General features: G+C 37.5%; 1 protein-coding gene and 1 long non-coding RNA gene across 13 annotated transcripts in view; both read left to right on the top strand.

Moving 5' to 3' along the window:
- The window catches only part of EPHA6 (EPH receptor A6), a 372,934-nt gene that overhangs the window by 153,763 nt on the left and 195,752 nt on the right, over positions 1 to 23,419 (top strand). For all 12 annotated transcript variants that reach the window (XR_010357084.1, XR_010357081.1, XR_010357085.1 and 9 more), the window contains one exon: positions 20,637 to 20,792. Coding sequence is in view for 6 of the 12 variants with exons in the window: in XM_064411103.1 (XP_064267173.1) it covers positions 20,637 to 20,792 (156 nt within the window). In the remaining 6 variants the exon portion in view is untranslated. The remainder of the gene's footprint in view (positions 1 to 20,636; positions 20,793 to 23,419) is intronic.
- LOC135295040 (uncharacterized) lies at positions 5,937 to 9,726 on the top strand. Its single transcript, XR_010357086.1, has 3 exons — positions 5,937 to 6,097; positions 7,198 to 7,317; positions 8,097 to 9,726. It is a non-coding gene; the product is annotated as an uncharacterized LOC135295040 (long non-coding RNA).

Below are 23,419 nucleotides of genomic sequence, written 5' to 3'. Positions count from 1 at the left end.
TTTATATTGGAAGAAAATTTGTTGACCACTTCTACTGCAAACTGTGCCTTAAATTTAAATATTTAAAATTTTAATTCTTTGTTTCGCTTCAGGTTTAGTTTCTAGACTCTCTTCTTTTCTGTGTGAAAAATCAGGTACAGGAATCATCCTGTCCTAATCATCTAGAATGGCACCAGAACTCAGTTTTATTATTAGGATGAAGTGTTAGAAGATATTGCATTGTTTTACTCCCTGTTCTTTAGAAGGCACCCTGATGTTAATCTCCTTCAGACACAAAAGGTGGCAGTGACAAGTGGCTTTTTTTTTTTTAATGGGAGTATTGGAATATTCTCATGTTAATAACCTATCCTAAGTTTAGTGTTACAAGAGCCATACAAGTGCATGTTAAATGTACAGCATCTATTACTTCATTTCACAGTCACATTGTTTATTTTCTTGTTGATGGCTCTGGGATCATCAAGTTTGAAGGCAGCTAAATAAACTTCTGCCTGATTTAATCACATCAGTGGAATTTACTGAATGTTTCATGGTTGGAGTTGCTAAGGCAGATGTGTGAAAGGCTCAGTCTTACATCAAGTTATGTCACTCAAGATCCTTAAAGATATCTAGAAAGAACAGCTCCTGCAGTGCAGAGCTTGAAATATAAACCTTTTTGTCTGGGAGTATTTAGAATTTGGCTTGACTATCAGTTTTAGCCATGTTCATGTTAAGGTAGATAGATTTCCATTGAAAAGGAATATATATATACATATATATATATATATATATAAGGAAAAAATGGAATCAAATGGAATCACGACTAGGAAGGGAAATTGAATTTAAGCCCTTGGAAACCTGATTTGATTATGTCACATTACCAACCTGTTGCCATTCCAGTACAAAATAACAAATAAATTTAGATGGAAAAGTAGCAGATAGCTTATTCATAGGCTCCAGTAGTGAATAGAGGATTGATAAAACACCTGAAATTATTTTGAACTAATTAAAAAAACATTTAAAAGCTATCTACTTTTAGTTTTATTTTTCCTTGCTCTCTTTGATCCATGCAGATTTGTCTGTGGATGTGGTTGGTGTGTGCACATCTACAGGAAAAACTGTAACAGTAAGAGTTGATTTTCTATAGTTCTGGTAACCAGTGTCTGCAGTGCCTGTCTGTGAAGAGCAGGCTCATCCCTCTCTTCCTTGCTGTGCTGATGACCAGTTGCACAGTGTAGCTAAACACACTTGTGGTTCCATAGAATGAAGGAGATTTACATTTTTATTGCACAGGCTGCACGCCATTCATAGCTTTGACCTTGGGTTACTTCTCTGGAGACTGAAACTTCATAGCCAGTGAATATTTCTATGTATATGGATTTCCTCAAGACTCACATTAATACTCACCCAGATTTTCCAGGCTTTGGCATTTTCCGTAATTTCACATCATGTCCCTCTACAAACATGAAGCTTTCCTTGAGTTTGACCTGTCTATTGTGCTCTTTACCCATATTCATGTTTGCAGTAATAGAGCAAACCTGTGTGGAATGTTTTATTTCAGACTGTTCACTTGGCCACCCAGGAGACAGCTCTTTGAATTCTGGCACTATTAGGATGTTGTAGAATGGGAAGATGTTAATCTTTCCCATATATCTTACACACCTTATAACAACAGTACATAGATATATTAGATGAAGAGTATAAACATTAGGTATAATAAGAATAATCCTAAGTCCTAAGGCAATGATTAAGCCATGAGGAGACAACCAGCTTCTGTGGGTTGAAGTTGTCTAAGGGCTGTTCCCCCAGCTTTCACACTTTCTACTTTAATCCGTGCTAATTTTTCCCTACAATTCTGTGTGCATCTCCTCTTTGTTGCAGTGCAATAAAGTTCAGAAAAGACTGCAGTAAAGTAATGAAAACCATTTAAACGCAAACTTGTCATTTAGTGCCCGAGAACCTTCACTAGTAAATAAAAACCATAGAAACTGCTTGTATGGGTAGAATGGTGTGTTTGGAATGCACTTTTCAGCTGTGGCAGCTACAGATTTTTGGAAAAGACTTGGAGCAGCCAAAGCCTGGCAGTGTTAAGGCTTCTGTTCACCTTTTCCTCAGAAAGCCCATGATAAAGCTTGGGTCCATCATGCATTGCTAGATTTTCTTCCATTTCTTTTTCTGTTTTGTCAAGGTTTACAAATGCTACTTCACCCTTGTTGTTAAGTGTAGATGCAGCTGCCAGTGGCCATCTGTCTGTCACTGAAGGCTAAACTGAGCAATCACTGATATAGATAATTCACTGATGATATAGATAATTCTTTAAGGGAAAAAAATGCAAATGGGAGGCTGCTTTCCTCAAGAGTAACATTTCCTATTTATCACATACTTTGATTATTTTAATTTTTATGTTGGTATTATGGGACCTCAATTGCAATCCACAAAGAATTCTGCCTCTGAACAGCTTAAAGCTGTTGTCAGGTACCTCTGTCCTGGCAGCATTTGGAGCTGGAGTTGTTGATCCCCCAGCATGTTCTTCAGGACGGCTGGCAGGAAAACAGGGCACGTTGATACAGATTTGTTACAACTTCTTTCCCCCTCTCCCCAATACATCAATTTTGTGCAAGTAGCATTTTTCCAGGGGAAAATCTGTTTCAGTGGTAAATTGCTGATCTGCTCTAAACACCATGGGCAGGAGAGGTCACTCTGTCACTTTGGCAGTCCCATTACCCGGCCATTGCTGTGGCCCTCTGAGTCACCAGCATTCATTTATGGGAATTGAATTAATGAGGAAACGAGGGCACCCTAATGGCAGTAATGCCTCAAGGAGGGAACGAGGCAGCAGATGCCAGTGCAGGGATAGAGATTCTGTATCTGCTCAGAGCATGGCATGTTTAGGCTGTGGATTCTAAGCCCAGTTGGAAATGCTCTTGAATGAATAAAAGCTGGGAGCTGCGCAGTGAAGGACACGTGTGCATGGAGCTGCCTCAGGGGAAACCTGGTCCTTGGTTAGAAGTTGTCACAAATTTCCTTTAATAAGAATAGAATCTGATTTTTCTCCTAAAGATAATTTGACTTTTCAAAGTAAATAGGAGCATAAAGTGTAGTAAAATGGCTTCAGTCACTAGTATTTGTAGATGGAAAACAAAGGGAGCAGGTCTGCTGGTTTAAGATTATACAGTTTTAATTGTGAGAGCTTTTTTTTTACCAGGACACATTTCTATTTAAATCCTTTTTTAAGCAATCTGCCATATTGGAAATCTTTAATATTTTAAATCATGTGTGATTTTCTCATTTGCCAATGTTGCCAGCTTAGTCTGGCAGCAGAGCTTATCAAAATCCTGTCTCTTCAGCACTGTGAATTTGTTCACATTCTAAAATTTCATTTTTTATTAAATTAAGAAATCAATAGCTAAAAGGATCAATGGATTCAGTAGCAGCTGGCTTAATCTCAGCAGAAATGGATTGCTGCCAAACTCCATGTTGCTGTTTCAATTGATTCAGCCAAACATCTTTTGCTCAAAAAGTCAATTGTGGTGAGAGAAATGCATTTTTTTTAAAAAACGGTACATAAAATTTGTAGTCTTTTGTGCATGTGTGCACATGGACGCACCCACTCCTCTTTTTTCTTTTTTTTAAGAGACCCTAGGAAACAGAAATTTTTTACTGAAGACACCTCTCAGCACCTGCTTACGGGTCGTTTTGTCAAAAGTTGGCACTGCTGTTTAGAAAAATGAAAAAGCATTTAATTTTTTTCTGTTTATGTGTTGGTTTTCTGCTCTACATCTGTAAGCATTTGATACTGCTCTCTATTTTCCCAGTCATTCAGCTTATACATACAGTACAGGTAATTTTTTTTTTTTTTGTCTTTGAGTGCCAGCTGAAAGATATCTAAGTACACAGTAGGCACTTTACAATCCTTATCACACACCATTAGACACTAATGTACTACAATAATGATCTTGATAATTGCTCTCTCACCTCACAGTACACCTGCTACTCACTTAATACATTTTTGGATCTTTTACATAAATGATGTCTCCTAATGAAAACTCTATAATGAACTTTCTATGGTGAGCATATAAAACACCATATAGAGAACTGTGATTTAAATGGGTGTGAAACATTAGAAATTCCATCTTTTTCTCCACTGTCCAGGTATTTGGGGCATTGCCTTGATTTCACATCAAATATTGGAATACCCTCCAAAAGGCTTCTATATTTTGCTGGGCCTTATAAGGCAAACTGGTAGCTTGACCCAACTCAGGTAACTTTATAAATATATAATTTTATTCTCTATTTATAGAGAATAAAACACAATTATTGGGCTAACTCTGGAAACATAACATGACTCTTCCCTAGCACAAAGCTGGTTCCTGAAGGGTTGCCCAAAGGCTCTTGGATTTCTCCCTGAATTTCATTCCATGTTCTTTTTCATACTCTAATTTTGAATGAAGGATGAAGTGAAACAAGCTCAGTGCTTGGACTGAGCCGGGCTTGGGCCCCTGAGATGAGGGTAAGACATCATGCCCTTTATTTTTCCAGCTGCTGTGTATCTGCAGCTGTCACAGTTTTAACTGACAAGCACATCTTCCTTCTCAAATCCTCTTCTTTTGAGTATTTCTTCCAAGGGTGACATTTTGAACCTCACTTCAGAGCACCTGTGCTTGAAGATCCATCTCAGTGCACGCTGAGCAGCAGGGGCACAGAAAACCTCTGTCCCCTCTAGTGACAAGCCAGCAGGTGTCAGAGACTCAGTGAGATGGAGAGGATGCAGGCTTTTTATGGAAGCACCCTGAGAAATCTCCCAGTCTGATGAAAGACTCCCTTTCCATGACAGTCCTAGGACCCCTTGTGATAGATCCCTGAGGTCTCAAGACTACCACTGACAGTTCCGTTGCTTTGGGAATTCTGACTCACTTCTAATCATCTCCCTTTGTGACAGTAGACTGTGAAACAAAGGTTCTTTTCTCTTTTCTGTTTCCCCTCTTCACCTTTGAGTTTTTTGAACAAGTTATCATGGTAACCCACTACCCGAGGCCAGGCTGGATCATGGCCACTGATACTTTAGGAAAGCCATGACTCAATTTGTACCTACACTGCCTGCCTGGCCAAGTGCCTTTTCAGGTACCACTTCCCAGAACAGCTCTGCTCATATGGCTCTAGATGTTTTCAGTAAATTTGGGGGAGTTGGTATCAAATGAAAGATCTTACTACAGTTATTTACTAGTGCTATTTGCAATACTTTCAGTCTTCAGTTCCCTCTTAGTGTTCGACCTTAGAATGCAGACCTTAAACTTCACCAGAATTGGGTGTGAGAGATGCCCACAGTGTGAATGTACAGAGGAACAACACACCTGGAAGTGCCTCCAGTGACTAATGGGTTGTATTCCCTCCACAATAAGCTCACCATGTTCTGGAGAGAGGCAGAGCATGGTGTATTTCCTTCACCTCGCTGTTCAAATTGTCACTACCAGCACCTAGCAATTCTCTTCTGTCACCCTAATCCATCACAATATTTCAGTGGGATGGAGAATGGCAGGCAATAAAATGTCTCCTGGAATATAAATCAGCTCCTAATTTGTTTTTCTCTAAGCCATTATTTCTTGTGTGATGGTCTTCTCCCAGGTGTTTCAGGCCTGTCAATCAGCTGCTGCAGGCACTTGTTTTCCTTTCCCAGGTTGTGCTATCTCTGGACCTGGCAGTAACAGAGTGAAGCACCCGCAGCTGTAATGCCATGTTAAACCCAAACAGAATTCAAACCTTGTCACAAACAGAATCTGAAACACAAACTGCATTAGCAGAAGGGCAAAGTGTTCTGCACCAGGACCTAGTTAGTTCCCTGGGTGTTGATGAAAGAGTGCTCTGAACTTCCTGATCACTGGTGGAAAATTAGTTGCTGTGAGACGTTGACTGATGGAATGGGGATGTCTGTGCTTCCCATGTCACAGCAGAGTATTCTGGGACAGTAACAAGAAATTCTGTGCTCCAGTGCTCTCTGTATCTGTGTTACAGATATTTGCCTCACAGATGTGCTTTCTGTGCTACTTCTGCTGGAAGTTACATTTAGTCTTTGCTCATATCCTGAAGGCCAACAGAACAAGCTCCCTGACTGATTGATTTCCAGGTAATCAGCTTGTCCAAGTGGGATTGATTAGTTCTGCTTCGTTTGAGCAGGTCTCAGAAGATCCTTTCTTAACAACGCAGAGCACTCAGAGAGCCACCTATGCTCCTGCAGTGACTTCAGTCACAGGGAATTCTGTGATGCCATGGGCTGTCTAATTATCAAATTGAGATGGACAGAACTGGACTGTAGTGCTTAAAAATATGAGTTATAAACCTCCAAAACCAACTAGGTTATGTAATAAAAATAAAATAAAAATACTGGCATACAGTGAAGAAAACAAAATCCAGCTGTTTGCCAATTTATCATATTAAATTCTAGTTGGCTCTTTTCTTAGTGTTGCCCAGTTGACATTGTGTGCAATGCTTATTTGAAGTTTCTGGGTCACTGTTTGTACTGACAACACCAAATCATCTTTCTTTCTACTGTTTTCACTGCCCTTTGGTACAAGACTCCATGAACCGGACCCTCCTTCCTGACCACGAATACCTAAGCCACAGGATGCACCTTTTCAAAGTTCACTATAAATGAACAATCATTTACTAGATCAGTGATAACAATGCCTAGTCAATGTCAGTAGGTTTCAATCTAGTTGCAAAATTAAGGACTAGGGTTTCCTAAGGATTAGGGTCAATATTTTATTGTATATTTATTATTGTTTATACTTCTCATTTGATATGCAGTCCATCACCATCTGAAAGGACCTCCTCTTCATTTTGACAGCTGGGCATTTTAATGTACAAATAGGTGTTCCTATAAATTGTCTCATACAAAGGAAATGCTGGCAGTTGCCAGGTGTTTTTCTCCAGTTAGAAGTACTAACAAATTCTATTTCTTTATATCCTGGGTAAAGCCTACAGCCAGCAAAAGGCTGCATTTTTCCTGTAACACCTTTTTGCTTTTGAAGCCCAGGAGAAACCACCAGTCATTTGTTCAGGTCAGTTCTATTTCTGTGTGCTTTGCTTGAACTTAATGTGGCAGAGAAGTAGAGAAGAAAAGTAACTCCATGTTCCTTGAATTATTTTAGTGCACTGAGATGAGTGAAAATAAGACAGAAGCCGTGGCACAGTGCATCTGATGAAATAATGTTCCATTTATTACAGCATTTTAAATCCTGGCTGCTGCACTGCCAACATTGACTCTGAGGGTACCCTTGCCAGCTTTGCCCTGCCACTAGGAAGGCCATCAGATTCTAGAAACATCAGTCTCGTCCCATTTTTCTGGTTAGTGCATACCAGTCTTGCCCAGTAGAATGGCAATTTGGCATTTCAGTTGAAATCCATCCCTTCAGCTTGATATTATGTAATAAAGGAGATATTTCATAAAATATAATACTTAATAAAACCCAGTGCTAACTTATCAAAAATGAGTCCAAATAACAGTTAGGAAGCAACAGCCCACTGCTGTGAAACTGATCATTACCTCTCCATCATTGCTTTGAATGTGTGGGCATCATATTTTTTATTTAAACAATGTGCCAACAGCAGGCTGTGCTAAAATGCATAACTATCAACTGCAACAGCTTGTCTGGCTGCTTATGCATAAATTAATTCCAGCTGCTTTCTTACTCTGCTGTGTATCAAACACCTCACCTTTGCTTCTGTATGTTTTCGAGAAAAGATGAGAGACAGATGATAGATACTGTTAGTAGTCATTGAAATTTTTTTGTAGGCAGACATCCCTGCCTTGGGGATTGTCTTGGGGATTTTAGAATCTTACTTTATCTGTGTGGAGATTAACACAAAAAAGTATCTCTTCATCTTTTTTACAGTTTCAGGCTGTTGTTAGAAATCTAGGCAAACATGCATATGTAGACTCAAGGAGCCATAAAGGGATTACTGCTGTTTGTGGTGTGAAGAGATTTCCTTCTTTTTATCTGTTTTTGAAAAGTCAAGTTACTTCTTTAATTCTAGTGCTTTGTTACTGGCTGTGAGAGGGGATTATCCAGGATCATTCCTCCTATTTGCCACATTGTTCTGAACCCCACTTTTCATCTTCACAGCCCACGTCACAGCGAGTGCTTAGGAATTCTGATGAGCTCCATCTTGCTGGAGGTGAGTTGTGACTCATGGGACACAGGGACACTCTGTGTCTTTCCCCAGTGTCCTGAGTGTTGATGGACCTGATGAGCATTAGCATCAAGGAGAGGAGGGTTGTTGCAGCTGTAATGCAAGATCAGCACAGCCCTAAACTCCAGTTTGTCACAACCACAGGAGTTCTTTCCTCTTCCTTCCATCAGAGAATATCTTCTAAAAACTCTTGCAGAAATATTTTTGGTCTGAATTAACAATGGAATTTCAAGTTTCCCCTGCTTTTAACTTGACCACATGAGTTTGTAGTGGTTCTGATTTCAGAGTTCTATGGACTTCCCATGAAAACATTTTCATTTTCAACTCACCTCTCGGGAAAATACAGCTCCTACTTCAGCCTGCTGGGGTGGGATGCTGAAAGCAGTACCAGAAACACAAGTGAGGGAGTACAAGAGAAAGCACAAATGTTGCTGAGGTGGCTTACTTACCGTGACCAGTATGAACTTTTGGTATTTACATTAATGTTTACAATTAATTTTTTCCTAACCTTCTGCTCAGCCCTTCAGGGAAAAGGCTGATGTTGCACTCTGGAAGCTGATACTGCTGAGTTTGATTAGATTATAGGGAAAGAAGATTTTCCATCTTCCCACACCTCTTGCCAATTAAGATTAGGAGTCTCATAGTTGATTCAAATCTCATTATTCCACAAACATCGTTAAGATTGTATGTAGTTCAGTTTTGCAGTAGAAAGCAGTCTATAAACAATCAGTTGTAATATTAGGGATGGAATTTTAAAGTCTTAATTGGGATAATGAAGGAGATACTAGAGGCTCTCTGAAGGCTAACACTTAATATACTTCTGAACAGAGGTTGCTTCCAATTGTATATTTCAGCAATATTATACCATAGTAACTCATGGATGTCCTCGTTTTATTGACTTCTTTTTGTTCTTACAGCTTTTGGTTGCTGTCTTAAGTCCTTCTGTTAAAAAAAAAAAAGTATCTGTGGTCATTGATTTCTTCCAAATATTATTAACTGTGGTAGGGAATATTCCTGACAGGCCTCTTTGTGGGATGTTTGTATGCCTTGAATGCATAGCCACTCTGTGTGAACATAAAGAGACTGATTAGGATCCATTCTGCAAGTACAGAATTTATAATATATGATGGAGGAGTGGGAGATGAGGATGGAGAAAAGGTGTAATTAATTCCTAATTATTAGAAATATTATAGGTGTGTAGCCTGAGCTGATATCAAGAATAATACTGGAGATGATATATATGTTTTCCCAGAACAATGATACCTGTAAATGAAATTACCTGTAACTCCAGTCCTGTGCCTTTCTTCATTGGACTGCCAGTCAGGCCCCTCTTTATCAGCTGTGATAGGTTTGAAATGTATAGATGCATATTAATAACTGAGATGAGATGTATTAATTTAATATTGATTTCCATTTTCGACCTAAGCTTCTGCTTCCGTTGAACCCTAAAAAATTTATCATTGTAATAATTACAAATCAAACAGATTGTTATTTTCTGTCCTTAGGTAATATGAGATAATATTCCAGTTTTAAGCAAAGTTATGTTTCATAACAAAAGTTCTTGCACCACATAAATGGCATTAAGCATCATCTAATAGAAAGGTCTCCATTTCAGTTTTTTGGGTTGAGTTATCAAATTCAAATTTTGGGTTGAATTATCAAATTCATCTTCCTCTCACATTTTGCATGGGAGACTGATCCCCACCTTGCTACAACCTCCTTTCATGGATTGTAGAGTGAAAAGATCTCCCCGAGCCTCCTTTTCTCCAGGCTGAACCACCAGTTCCCTCAGCCACTTCTCATGTGGCTGACTGTCCAGAAATATATTTTTTCACAAATAAAATTAATGTAGTTTTGTGAATATATTTCTATATAATGTATTTATTTTTCTAAAACTAAACATCTGTGGCTATGTTGCTTTTTATTGTGTTTGAAAATGTTCATGTTGAGTGTAGTTACATTATTGTAGCTGAGTTTAACAGTGGCTGTTTGTCTCGCATGAGTTTTCCATTAAAAAATGAGCCTATAAAATAAAAAAGATGCCAAATGGTACAGTCCATCGTTACACTTGAGATGAACACAGATTCCTGAATTTTACAGTTCCAAATACTGAATGAAGGCACCAGTGTCTCATTTACTGTCAGAATTGTAGCTCCTGACCTTTGTCTTGCAGTCATTTTGCTCACAGTATGAGAAACATGAATATAAGTGAAGGAAAAAGGTGAAAATTGATGACATACAAGCAATGGGCCACCCCCAGGTGTGAAATAAATGTAATGGTAACTGCTGGAAGACTTAGACACAACCAGAGCCCATAGATCAGTGAGTGAGCTGTAGCTCTCTTTATTCCTCACACGTCAGCTAGAACAGAGATATTTAGCAACTCAAAAACTCTCTGTCCTGTACACTTCTTAACATGTATTTAAAAGCTGATATGGAGTTAAACACTACAAGAATTTAATTCACAATCTGATGAGGAATGGCAGTGCAGCATCAGTAGTTGTCATTTCTATGGACTGTGTAATCCTAATTCTGAATTTTATTTTTCTTTTGATTGAGGTATTATTCCAGAGGTATCTAATCATCAGTCAAATATCTAAAATTATATATAAAATTTGTTGCCAGTTTTTTTAGTTTTGTGATTGCCCTGAAATTTTACCCCAAACCAAAAATGTTTAAACATTTTTCTTTCAGAATGTCATGTGAATTTACATACTTAAAAATAGCAGGATACCCTATTTCCACAGTCCTACTAAGATGATGCTAATAACTTCTAATAAAGAATTTTTGAGCTAAGCAGTCTGTAGTTAAGAGATCAGTTTCATGCCAAATCTCTGATTATATGTTTGCAACTGTGATGAAAAGTGGGGGAAAAAAACAAATAAATCAGTTGTAGGATGACCTTATGGTGCTGTTTTGGGGTGTCTGGCTCCTCATTTACAGAGCTACAGCCCCACCTGGCCTGTGGCACGTGAGGGCCTGGCACCTGTAGTCAGGATAATTAACTGCTAGAAAAACTTGAATAAGTCCCACTGACCTCTCTATGCTTAAGGCTTTGGTTGGGATTTTTCAGGATGGAGATAATGTTATTTTCTTAATTTGGAAAATACTTAACACTGCAGTGTGCATCCAGTAGAGTTGAAAACTAGAAATAAGCCTCTCTGTACTTCTTCAGCACTTTTAGGAAAGATTCAGCTTTCACACAGATTTAATATATCTTTATGGTAATACTTACCTGTGTTCTTAAGTTCAAATTTCTCTATCAATACTAGAAGTCTTACTGGAGGGAACATTTTTCATATCAACCTGATTATTTGAGAATTCATATTAAAGTCATGGTTCATCTCTGTGAGATTCCTGTGAAATATCAGTGTGTTCAGTGGAAATACTTAACTCTGATTCTTGTCATCAATCACGTGAAATATTCTAGACACGAGGTTTGAAGATTTATCCCACATAACTACTTCAGTGAAACACAAATTAGAAACTTGTTCAGCTAAAGGGCACCTTCATGATTTTTGCTTTATTTATATGGGGTTGGATCTGCATCGTCAAAGGATTTAATCCTGTCCTAGAAGGCCAGTAGATGAATATTTGAGACAGTAGTGAGAGCTTTCCCTTGGGTTATCAAAATATTGCCCATACATTGAAATTCACATTAATCTGAATATGATGATGGGTTGGGAGCAGTTGGCAATGTTTGCTTATGGGAAAAAAAAAAAAAAACCACCAAAAAAACCCCAAAACAAAACAAAACAAAACAAAAAAAAAAAAAAAAAAAAAAAAACACAGAAAAAAAACCACAAAACCCCCCAGGAATGTTGGTGTCATCTGTACCTGTGTAAATACAATTAAATAGTTACTGTAATTTGGGACTAAGTACTGCGAGTGATTCTATGTGGATGTGATGGAAGGGAAAACTTGAATGAACTAATTACAGAATTTTATGTGTTGGTTCCATGGCAAAATAGGTATTTAAATATTGTGTTAGTTGCTGACATAAATCACAGAATTTTTATTCACAAGTACCACATTGTGTTACTCTCATGTCTTAAAACAATGATAGAATAGAATGAGATTACATTAAATTGAAAGGATAGTAATGTAGAAAAAAAAAAGATGAGTTGAAAACAATTTTTAATAATCAAGAGTGAGCTTGTGGGTATTCAGACATAATAAAAATAAAATTGTATTTGCTTCACACAGAGGCATGAGTACTTTATTTTCAATGATAAGTCAGAACTGAAATAGTCTGGGAGTCACTAGTCATGTTTGGTGTCTTTAAAAATCAAGCTTGTGAGCTTTTCTGCAAACACATCCAAAAGGACTCTATTTCAAAGGCCAAATGCCTGATTTTACAAGAACATTTCAGCACTTTTTGCATATGAATTACCCAACTTTACAATTACCTGTCTGGATTGGGGCATTCAAATATTCCCTATGATTACAGTAATTTTGTCTGTGTGCCCAAACCCCTGACTTGTATATGCAAATAAAGCAGGGCCTTAAATAAATCACACATTCAGATCTATACCTGAAAGTGCAATCTTCATAACCATAATTAAAAATGCAAGCATGATTTTAAGCCTCTCCTTTTAAATATTGGATTATTTAAAGTATTTTTAAAGTGGGTTAGACTGTTTTCTCGTTGCTATTGTGTCTTGCTAATTACATTAATAATTGCACAAGGAAAACATTGCATCACTTTAGCTGATCTATTATCAAAATAATTGCTTTGGTGAAAGCAGTGAACCCCAAAAAATTTAGTTTTAGATCTTAAGCCATTAAAAACTGCAATGTTAGAATAATGCCATAACAAGAAACTATAACCTTGTAAATAGAGACTGCACTGGTGTTCAGATTTTTGTTGTTAATAACTGCCTGTAAGGATATTCCATTCCTTCAAGCTCTGCCTTCTCTAGAAACCTTATCCAGTAGTAAGTCATGGCAGAGGGAGCTTTTGGAGGAGTTCAGTGCACACCTTGAGTGTTTTTGGAGGCATGAAGCCAAGAAACATTAATTATTTGAGAACGGCTCTGGTAAATTACTGTTTTCACACAGAAAATCAGTCTGACATAAAACCAGCCAACAAAATATCATTGCAGCGACACTCAGGCTGGAAGTTCTGGTTGTTGTGCGAAAGTGGAAACATCCTCAGAAAAAAACGGTTACCAAAAAAACCCCACATGCAAAGCAAATTGAGTAATGGCTATCATAGGAATTAATTAACCCAGGCTAGCAGATTAATTTGTAATGGATAGAGAAAAGTGCATCTGCAGATTCCAATGGGCTGTTACTGCACAGGAAAAAGAGAAATCCATGACTAACTACTTATCATATGTTCAGAGCTGAAAACAGAAAGGTTTCACATAAAGAGGGGAAGGAGGAGAAAAAATGGGGAGAGGGACAACAGAAACTACAATTTATGATCCCAGTAAAAGGGACATAGAGGGAGAATAACACATATAAGATAGCATTTGATATAAAATATATAATAAGGATATAATATGATTGACACACTACTCTCCATAGGTGAGCAGTTTTTGTTCGTGTATCTGGTATGAAGGCACTTTAAAGCTTTCTAATAGTGGGAGGGATTTTTTTGGGATTTGGTTATTCTGTTCAGGCCAGGAAATGATGATTCTGTAACTGATCTCACCAACAGATACAGGAGATAGATAACGTGCAAAGGAATTAGCCAAAAAATGGATCTGATCTATTCAGACAATTTTTTCCTATTGCAGAAAGAAATATTTGGTATGGTCTATTGTCTGTTTGCAGTGTCTTCTGATAAGTTAGTCCTCAGCTGTACACAGGAGCATAAAAATTCTTTGAAAAGAGAAGCTAGACACTAATTCCTCTTTAAATAATACAGAGAAATTCCAGCAAACACTGGTTCCTTCTGTAGTTACAATAAATGATATTTCTTGTGGCTGCATTCACTACAGAGTTGAGAAACTTACACACTCCTGCCTTATCTCTTCCCCCCAAAAGTCCTTCCAGCTAATCTCAACAATGGAACAATGATTAAAAATGAAAAAAAGAACAATGAAATAAAGCATTACTGATATTATACTTAAAAATAGAGTTTTCACAGCAACTGTGGACAGATTTGAGGACTCAGTAAGTTCTGCATTGCCCTGAAGTATTCTCAGGGTTACATTTCTCCTTTTCTGTTTAAAGGTGATTACTGGAGATGCTGGAGATGGCTGCTTGCAGCTGTAATGATCTTTTCCTTTCATTCTTTTCCTGCAGACCTTCCTGATCCCAGGAGTATGCAGTGATATATTGCAGGAAATTACTTGCCTACTTTTTCTCTGCTGTCATGTTCCTTGATTACCATTTCTATTGTGTGCCCTAATTAGCCTGACTGATTCCTTTAATTCACTATCTTCCTAAAACACAGTGATGCTCCTTTAAAAATTATGCAGTGTAGAAAGCAGTGTTTCTAGTGTCTCCTTTAAGGGTTTATTAAATCTGTTTAATTATGCAATTGGTTTTTCTATGGGGTCTATCCATAAAATATCAACAGAAATAAAGACTAATTTGGGTGTGGAACAGTGCATTTGAGTATTTGTAGTTCCCACCTCAACCAATTTATTTGACTTCAGGGATCCCCACCACAGAGTCAGCAGCACAATTCAGTGACGGTGCATGCTGGTGGTTTCTCTCTCCTTCCATCACTGATAAAGCACCTCAGTCTTGCAGCCATTTTTGTCACTTGTGAGACTTTAGGAAGGAGTATCTGAAATAAAAACATACAAAACTCCTGTAAGTTGCAATGTAGAAACTTTTTCTTAAGAAAAATCTCTTTTGACTCATGAGTACAGTTTATGAAACATTTTTAAGGGGTAATTTGAAAAGTGTGCAGCCCCTCTTTGCAGCTGTGTAGCCTGTGTTATGAACAGAGGTTTTTTTGTGGATCTTGTCTTTATCTGGATTTGAATGCTTGGTATTTCAATGAAATGGCCTATTTTGCTAATTTTGTATTGGTTTGTTATATTGGAACACTAATTTGCTAATTCTGTATTCAGTGGAACACCCTTACATGCCATCTACCTGTTGTAGTAGTAAATTTTTTTTACTGTATTAGTCTGGAAAAAAAAATTCACCTGGTTCTAAGAATTAAGTGAAAAAGAGTTTTATCAGGATTGAAAACATTTTCCATCTCTTTCCTTGAGTAGTACTTATGTATATAGAGTAATATTCTTAAATTCCAGTCTAATGTGTAGGATGCTTAGTTTTGTTTTGTTTAGGATTTTCTTTGTTTTTGTAGTACAAAAATGGGTCTGTGCAGAAGAGGATTCACCTGGGCTGTATAGCACAGCCCCCAGCTCTTTGATGAGCTGTTGGATTGTACCTAGTATGACAGGCAGTGAAAAAATTAATATAATTGTATATCTTGTCTGTGTGTATTTTTTGGATAAACCACAGATTCTTTTAAATCATGCTATGTGACCTGAATAATTGTTCAAGTTGTTGTATTGAAACTAGTGATTTATGCAGAGAAAAACTGCACTGACATGAACTGAAAATACTGTTTGATATGTGGCAATTATCTCCTATGTCATTTCTTCTAATAATTTTCTTCAAAAAAACTCCACAGAATATTGAAACGTGGGAATTATAGAAGAGTCACTGGGGGGGGGAGAAGAGCACAAAGAGGAAGAACATTTAATTTCATTTACCTATTGTCATTGTGTAGTCATATTTGAAGAAGCAGCCTTATACCTGCCTCTTTTTGTCTCCTCTGCCTTGCTCCTCTCTAAAGTCAAGGGTTGGAGTAATGCTCCTATCAGTTCTCCAAATCTAAGAATAGAAATATTAGAGAGCAGAGATATCAGCAAGAGAAGAGATTGACTGCAGCATTTGAACACACATGCATTTAAGTGCAGACCATAGCACCCAGAAATATTAATTATCAAGTTTATTGCAAATAAAAAAGGGAAATCAATCACTTTTCCCCCTAAGTTGACTCATTCTATCATTAAGTTTTCTAGGGCTGTCACCTGTCCCATCCTTACTCTGCGTAGCAGCTAAATCAAACTAGAGCTTTGCATTCTGGATACCATGATGTCTTTATTTTTGTAGTTTGAACTAACCAGCATGTTTGATAATCTGTAATCTGTGGTGGCTGACCTTCCTCCACTGGATTCTCCTCAGGTTTCTAGCAAATCATTCTGCACAGTCTCACTATCAGTTTGAACATGACCCAAAGTGAATCCCCCTCACAGTCCATTCATAGCCTGAATAAAACAAGAATCATGTGAGAAAGATGAAATTATTTAACCAGATAGTGCTCACAATCAAAGGTTTTCCTCATAGCTTTATTTTCCTAATTGTGTAATATCCTAATATTGATTTTGTGATTGTATTCTGGCTTTTTTAATATAAAGCATCCAACTTTCATTGCATTGTTTATTTCATGTTCTTTTCTATCTTTTCTAGACTCTTCTGCTAAAATATAAATTGGTTAAAGTATTATCATAGTTCCTTCTTTCTGCACAGTAGTAGAATAGAACAGGCCTTATTGGATTGCCCTTTTTATAAAGTGAGCAGATAGAAGAGGGGTAAGAGGACTTTAAAATTGAGATCTTTCAGAATATAGCAAGTATGAAAGATACCACTCTCACAGGGCATTTGGGGGATCCAGTAAGCAAGGTTAAAAAAATATATGAGGTGGAAATGCATAACCAAGTGTGTGATTCAGAAAGATTAAAACACCTCTTCCACAGTTACTGATGGTTGCCATTCATTGTAAATGACAATGAAGTCTTCTTTGATTTAATTTGATTGATGAGTTCTCAGCAAGCTATAAAAAAATCTATTTTGATGACAAATACCTTCCCAGTGCCAGACCAACAGTGTCAGACATGCCTAAAAGTTGTTCCTAAGTTTCCTTTGGACTCATCTTTGAGGAAAACTGTAGTGGTCAATTCAGATGTTAGGAAACTGAAACAACTGAAAACTGGAATCTTGGACAATGATGTGATCCCACAGAGCAGTGAAAATGCTGCTTTTGGTTTTTTTGAAGGAACAAGGTCTTATGAGCAGTCAGATGATTGCTGCATTTTTATTTTCTCAGTTTTGTGTCTATATAATATGCACCCCTGAGGCTGGGGAAGAACTTAATGGCTGTAAGAGCCTCGAGCACTAAAGCTTCTTCCACAAGACAGCCCACGGCTGTGTTTTGGAGTAATGGAGCCATGGCCTTATTTACTGGACTGGGCAATTGAAAAGACCCTCAGGTGGCCATGGAATAAACAAACAAAACTAAATCCCATCTATTCAACATTAAAAAATGAAAATTAAATCAGTTATGAAACTTCTGTAATTTCCAAAACTCACGGTCAAATCCAGATGAAGCTGCAGCAAAGCACATTTAGAGATCTGTTGTCTTTTTTTAACCCAATTAAATTATCAGTGTTTCTCTGCCTAATCACTCATATTTCATTGGAGAAACCTGTAGTGTCCCTGAATTGTTCATTCCGATACACTGCTAATTACTGAATCTTTAAGACAATATACTGTCTTTTCCCAGGCTTTACAAAAGTCAAATTTCATACACGTCCTATAATCAGTAACTCACAAAGTCACCTCTGGTAGAAAACATTAGGGGGAAACAAGATGTCACCCAGTGATCTGGAAGGTAGAAAAAAATACTCTGTGGTAACACAGATAAAAACAAATTTTTTTGTTGTTGTTTGGTTGGTTTTTGAGGGTTTGTTGTTTTGGTGGTTTTTTGAGTAGTCAATCATTAGGAATCATTTGCAGATTTTCTATGGAAAATGGTAAATTTAGTAATTATTTTGGTTAATTTGCCACTGGAACTCAGTAATTGTTATCACAGTCTAAGCTTAGATATGTACAGCAGCTGAAGTGCTGTATTTCAGACTGAGCCTGCATATTCTTTGACTTTGACAGAATAACAGTTCAATTTGTTCCACCATGAGTGCTGGCAGTCAGTTCTGAGTTATCCAGAGGGATGAGTTTTCCCAAGCTTGTGATCATTTTGGGGCTTTCAGCTTATGTTATTTTATCTTGTTTATGAAGGGCTGTTTTTAATAATCACGATTGTGAGATTCTGTGTTTGGGACAGGAGTGGGTTGTTAATACCTCTGTAAACCTCTTAATTGAAAGCTTTCCTGGTATCCCTTGTAGCTTCTCTGCCACTGAATTTGATACATACTTGACTTAAGGGATAGATGTACTTGAGTTGACTTCAGAAGAAGTAAAATGATCTGCCCTAACCCATTTTTATTCCCCTCCACCTTTTCAATGAGTATCTATGTGCTTTCTTTTAAAAGACTTACCATGTCAAAAACATAATTGCTTTAAATATAATAGAGACTACCATTTCAGAATAAAACATTTGGTTTTGTTTCAATTAGAAATTAATCTTCTCCTTGAGTTTGATTTTTAAATAGTGAAGTTCTTGAATTTTATACAAAATATTGCTCTTGAAAGAGAAATTTGTGTTTCTTTTGATCTAAAATATTTTGTTGTTTGGGGGACAGAAGGGAAGAAGGAATGACTTCAGAACTGACAGACATGAGTTTCAGAATAAGGATTTTAAAGAGCACTCATTTTGCATTGAATGAAACTGTAATCTTGAATTGTCAGCTCTTGAGTCACAAGCGTAGCATATGAAATAAAGCAAGAATTTAATATTTATCAGGGCAGGATTTGGGCATGAGGAGATAAAGAGGGAGCAGGGAAGCACACCACCCTTCCCCAAATTTTGCCTTACCTCCTCTCTTCCTTCCAGCAAAGCTGAGGGGAGTCAGTGCCTACAGCCTGTGTCTACAGTGCTGCCTTCTTCCCTGCACCAAACCTGCTGCCTTTCCAATCAGGGAAAATTGCCACTCACTATCATCACAATTGCATCAGACCAGCAGCCTACTTCCAAGGGGAAAATCCCTGCTGTTCCCACCCCTTTTATCTCTAACACCAGAAATCCTTTTTTTTTTTTTCCCAGCCAGTGACAGCAGGGCAGGATACCTCTCTAATGTCTATTCAGCAAAGTCAGAGCAGCACACTGGGAGAACTGCTGAAATTGCTGGGTCAAAATTAAGCTCTTGAAATTGCATTTGAAAAATTGGCTCTTGGGTTCTGAGAGGCAATCAAGTGTTATCTTTTTCAGTGTCATCTTACTCCTTTTCATTCAGCTACTACTGAAACTGCTTTTATATCAAGAAAGGCCTATGGAATCAGAAGAAAAACTGATCCTGTATATGTTATCTATGAGTTGATACTTTTTAATAACTCAATTAATATGAACTGACACTGAATCCATTAAATGCATACTTTGAGGTTCCTTTTAAAAACATCTAGTTTTTCATCTTTTTGTATCTTATTACAAGAAAAGGAAGTACTGCCTATTTCTTCTAGCAATGTAAAGAAAATAGTCTTGAATATGTCACAGTGAGAAAAGGCCACATGGAACCTCAAAATTATATTTATAATGCTGGTTTCCATTGTACTACTGGAGGAGTTAAGAGGAAAAGGAGCCTGTAAAACCTGTACATGTCTGAGTTGCTCTTTAATTTTTAATGTTTTCATATGGGGAAGCCAGAAGACAGAAACTGCAATACATGCTTGGCATGTGCAAACGTGGTAGCTGGCAGAAAAAGAAAGAAATTTCTGTTTGAATGTGTGTGATGAAGTCTGTGGATGACTTTAAAATAATATCTCAGTATGCAGACCTGAGAGATCTGGGATAAGATTTATTTTAATGATTTGTTTTTGCTTCAAAGGCCAGCAAAAAAAGGCTTGTGAGCTTGTGCTGTGGTTAAGAACAGCAGGGACCCCAGCTCCCAGTGACTGGGGGAGTGATGAGCTCTGAGCATCCCAACATTCCCAGTCCCAAGGCTGGCTGCTCTCCAGGTTGTTTCCTAACCCAGTCAGGAAGGTTATGAAGGTTTGTGCTAGAGAGTGTCAGAGTCTCCTTCCTTCATCTCTTCCTTCATCCCTTCCTCATCCTCCAGCCTCTTGTGCCAGCAGGGACCAGCTGATGTGGCCCTGCTCTCAGAAGTTTTTTGGGGTGCTGTGGGCAACTCAGACCAGCCATCAATATTTGGGGATATCATTTCTGTTTCATCCAGGAGTTGTGGGGGTAAATATTTTAGGTATTGCAAGTTGTCCATTACTTCAGTAAGAAAGCCATATTAATAGCTCTGGCAGATATAGAAGTTATCTCACTCTGTTTGGTTAATACATAGATAAAACATAAATAATGTTTAGTGATAGTAGTGAAGTCACTTAGAGACAATTTCAAGCAGCATGATTATATACCAAGAACAGACTATTTTTATTAAGTCCATATACAAAAATAAAAATGTCAATAATTGTATCATCAAAGCAACTATGTCTAGATTGGAAAGGAAAGCAGCAGCATTATTACGGCTTGGAACAGATTTTATTTATGACCAAAATGTTCTTCTATTAATGAAAGTTATCTTCTTACTTTGCAGCTTGCAGGCCTGGATTCTATAAAGCATTTGCTGGAAATGTGAAGTGCTCCAAGTGCCCTCCACACAGTTTGACTCACATAGAAGCAACTTCTGTGTGTCAGTGTGAGAAAGGTTATTTCAGAGCTGAGAAGGACCCACCCACTATGGCATGTACCCGTAAGTCTGATCATTACCAGTGTTGGCAATTCTGTTGCCTCCTTTATTTGGTTTTGTATTAAAAAAAAAAAAAACAAACTATGAATTTGTGAATAATTCCATTCCTGTTAATCAAAAAAATACTTTTAAAATCAAAATTCAAATGGCGTATTTTTGCTTAGTGTCTAGATAACGTATGTAAACATACCCAGATTTCTTCGTTTGGTGACTTTTGCACTTGTAATGCAGAGATGTAATAAGAAAAAGTGTAATTGTTGTAATATAGATAACAATATGGTGTTTTCACTACCAGTAATGTGCATTTTATATACTTAAAAATTTGCTAGTGCAAAAACTTTTAAAAAGCTGGAGTCACGTAAAGAAAAAAACTGATGTGACATGCTCCACTGTCTCCTCAGATTTAAATGAAAAATATGAAACAAATATCCCCACACAATCAAATAAAAACTAAATACTCTAAAAAAGACAAGAAAATAATTTTTAGAAAGGAAAAAAATGTATCAAATCAGAATGAGATATAATTTAAACTTCTTGCACCATCACCTTCTTTTAACAGAGAGTTATTCCCTCTTATGCAACTGTGATAATGAAAATTCATTAGGGTTTTTTTGATGAATTTTGGAATACATAATTTTGTGGGTTTAGACTACCCTATATTTGTCCCTAAGACAAGCCTGATGTCCACCATTCTGGGGGCAGAAATTCTGAGAAGAGATTTTTATTACTTCGATCAAAGATCTTATGTCTAGACATACATAGCATAAGTTTTCTTACCACTTCATAAAATGTTTGTTATAGATTTCTATTCATGGTTCATTATTCACTGGGATTAATTCATTGATTATAAAGCAACTATATCTGTTTAATCTCAAAACTGGAACAAACAGCAGTAGTTGAAAAGTTGTGTGTAAAATTACTATATTTTAATAGGCTATTAAAATCACTTATTTAATAAAGGTGGTTAAAGACTTTGTAGAATCCTCTAAGATACTCGGTTTTTAGTATAACACTTTAATTCTTTTGGTGGAAGATTTTATATTGGTACTTAATTGCCACAATTAAGAGAATTCTAAAAAACTAACATGTTAAATTAATTATTTTGACAGATTAAGTATACAAAACTTTATAAGAGATAAAGCCCTAAAGACAAAGTGCTGTTGCAATAACCATCAGTGCATAGCTGTGTTTTGGGATGTTTTATGCAGCATCACGAAAAAATAACTGAGTTGACTGAATTGAGCTCATTCCTCTGCTCATGCTGCTTTTTCCAATGACACTGGACTGGGCAAATTTAGAATAGACATGATAATTTAAAGCTGATTTATAAATCCATAGGCACTGAGGTCATTACCAACACCAAGACATTGTCCATCCAATTCATGAAGTTGATGGTCACTAGAAATGGCACTCCTCAGACCCAACGCAGAAAACTGTTTAATCTAACCAGAAGGTTTTCAGGGGGAAGGGAAGTCCCAGCCTCTGGATACCTCAGGGGCTCAGGGGTCAGAGAGTGTCCCTAGGCCCAGCTCACTTTGGAGCAGAGCACACAGGCCTGGCATTTTGTATGAAGTGTGTGAGGGAATAAACTGCATCCTTTCAGGCTTCCCATGGGAAAATGGTGATTACAAATAATTCCACTCAGATCGATGCCCCAGGCACAAAACTTACTCCCAGAGCCAAAACACTGCAGGTGTTGTTGACACTTTCATGCTTGGGAAGAGGGTTTCGCTCATACATTATGCAGATGTGGCTGCATATTCTTTGTAAGTCATTGATTTTTCATTGCCAAAAGAGAGTTCTTTGAAAAAATTACTCAAACATGGCATTATGTTTCCATAATTATCTTTCAGGGCACAGTTATGAGCCCTGATACCCTGGTATGTTGATAAGGTAGGGAGGAGCATGAGAGCCCTGTGGCATCAGAGTGCAGTTACTTCAACACCCTGCTGATTTCTTAACAAATGTGAGTGCAGAGAGCTGCCTTGGGTGAAAATTGTGAGGAAGACCTTGGTCATTCCTGCTGAGGATGTCAGCCAAAGTAACTGAGTGAGTTGAGGCAGGATAAAAATCAACCACAACAGGATGTCAGTGCCTCATCTCTCCTCAACTTGGGAGAAGGAAGAACTAAAGGAGACAGTGAAGCACATTCTGGTTTCTTGGCTCAGTGCCACCATGACCCGTCTCCTGTTCAGCCTAGGCTGCAAGGTATCAGTTCTTCATTGAGCGGCACAGCAGGTGATTTCATCTTACACCTACAGTGATGATTATTTCATTAATTGTCAGCTCTGCTAATGACACTGAAGCTCTTGACAGGCAGACTCTGTTCTTACCTTGCGCCTCAGCAGTAATGGGGAGTCTTCAGGCCAAGTTATTCCCCAAGTGATATCTTTAGCCTCACTGCTTAGTCTCTCAGTTACTAAAATTATGTTTCTGTCACAAATACAACCTCACTGCTTTTGGTCGATCTGTGCAGATGTAGCTAATTTAAATTTAATAAAGAAAGATACAGATATGAGTGGAATTTAGACTGGTCCTTCCAAACTGTCATGTTTTTACTATTAAAAAAAAAAAGGAGTTGAAAAGTTTTAAGAAAATTAGGAACTTTGACTAAATAGACAGAAAATGCT

Source organism: Passer domesticus, chromosome 2, assembly GCF_036417665.1.
Source record: "Passer domesticus isolate bPasDom1 chromosome 2, bPasDom1.hap1, whole genome shotgun sequence".
Taxonomy (NCBI): Eukaryota; Metazoa; Chordata; class Aves; order Passeriformes; family Passeridae; genus Passer; species Passer domesticus.
Note: the sequence above shows the minus strand (reverse complement) of the source record. Positions and strands in the feature narration are given on the sequence as shown.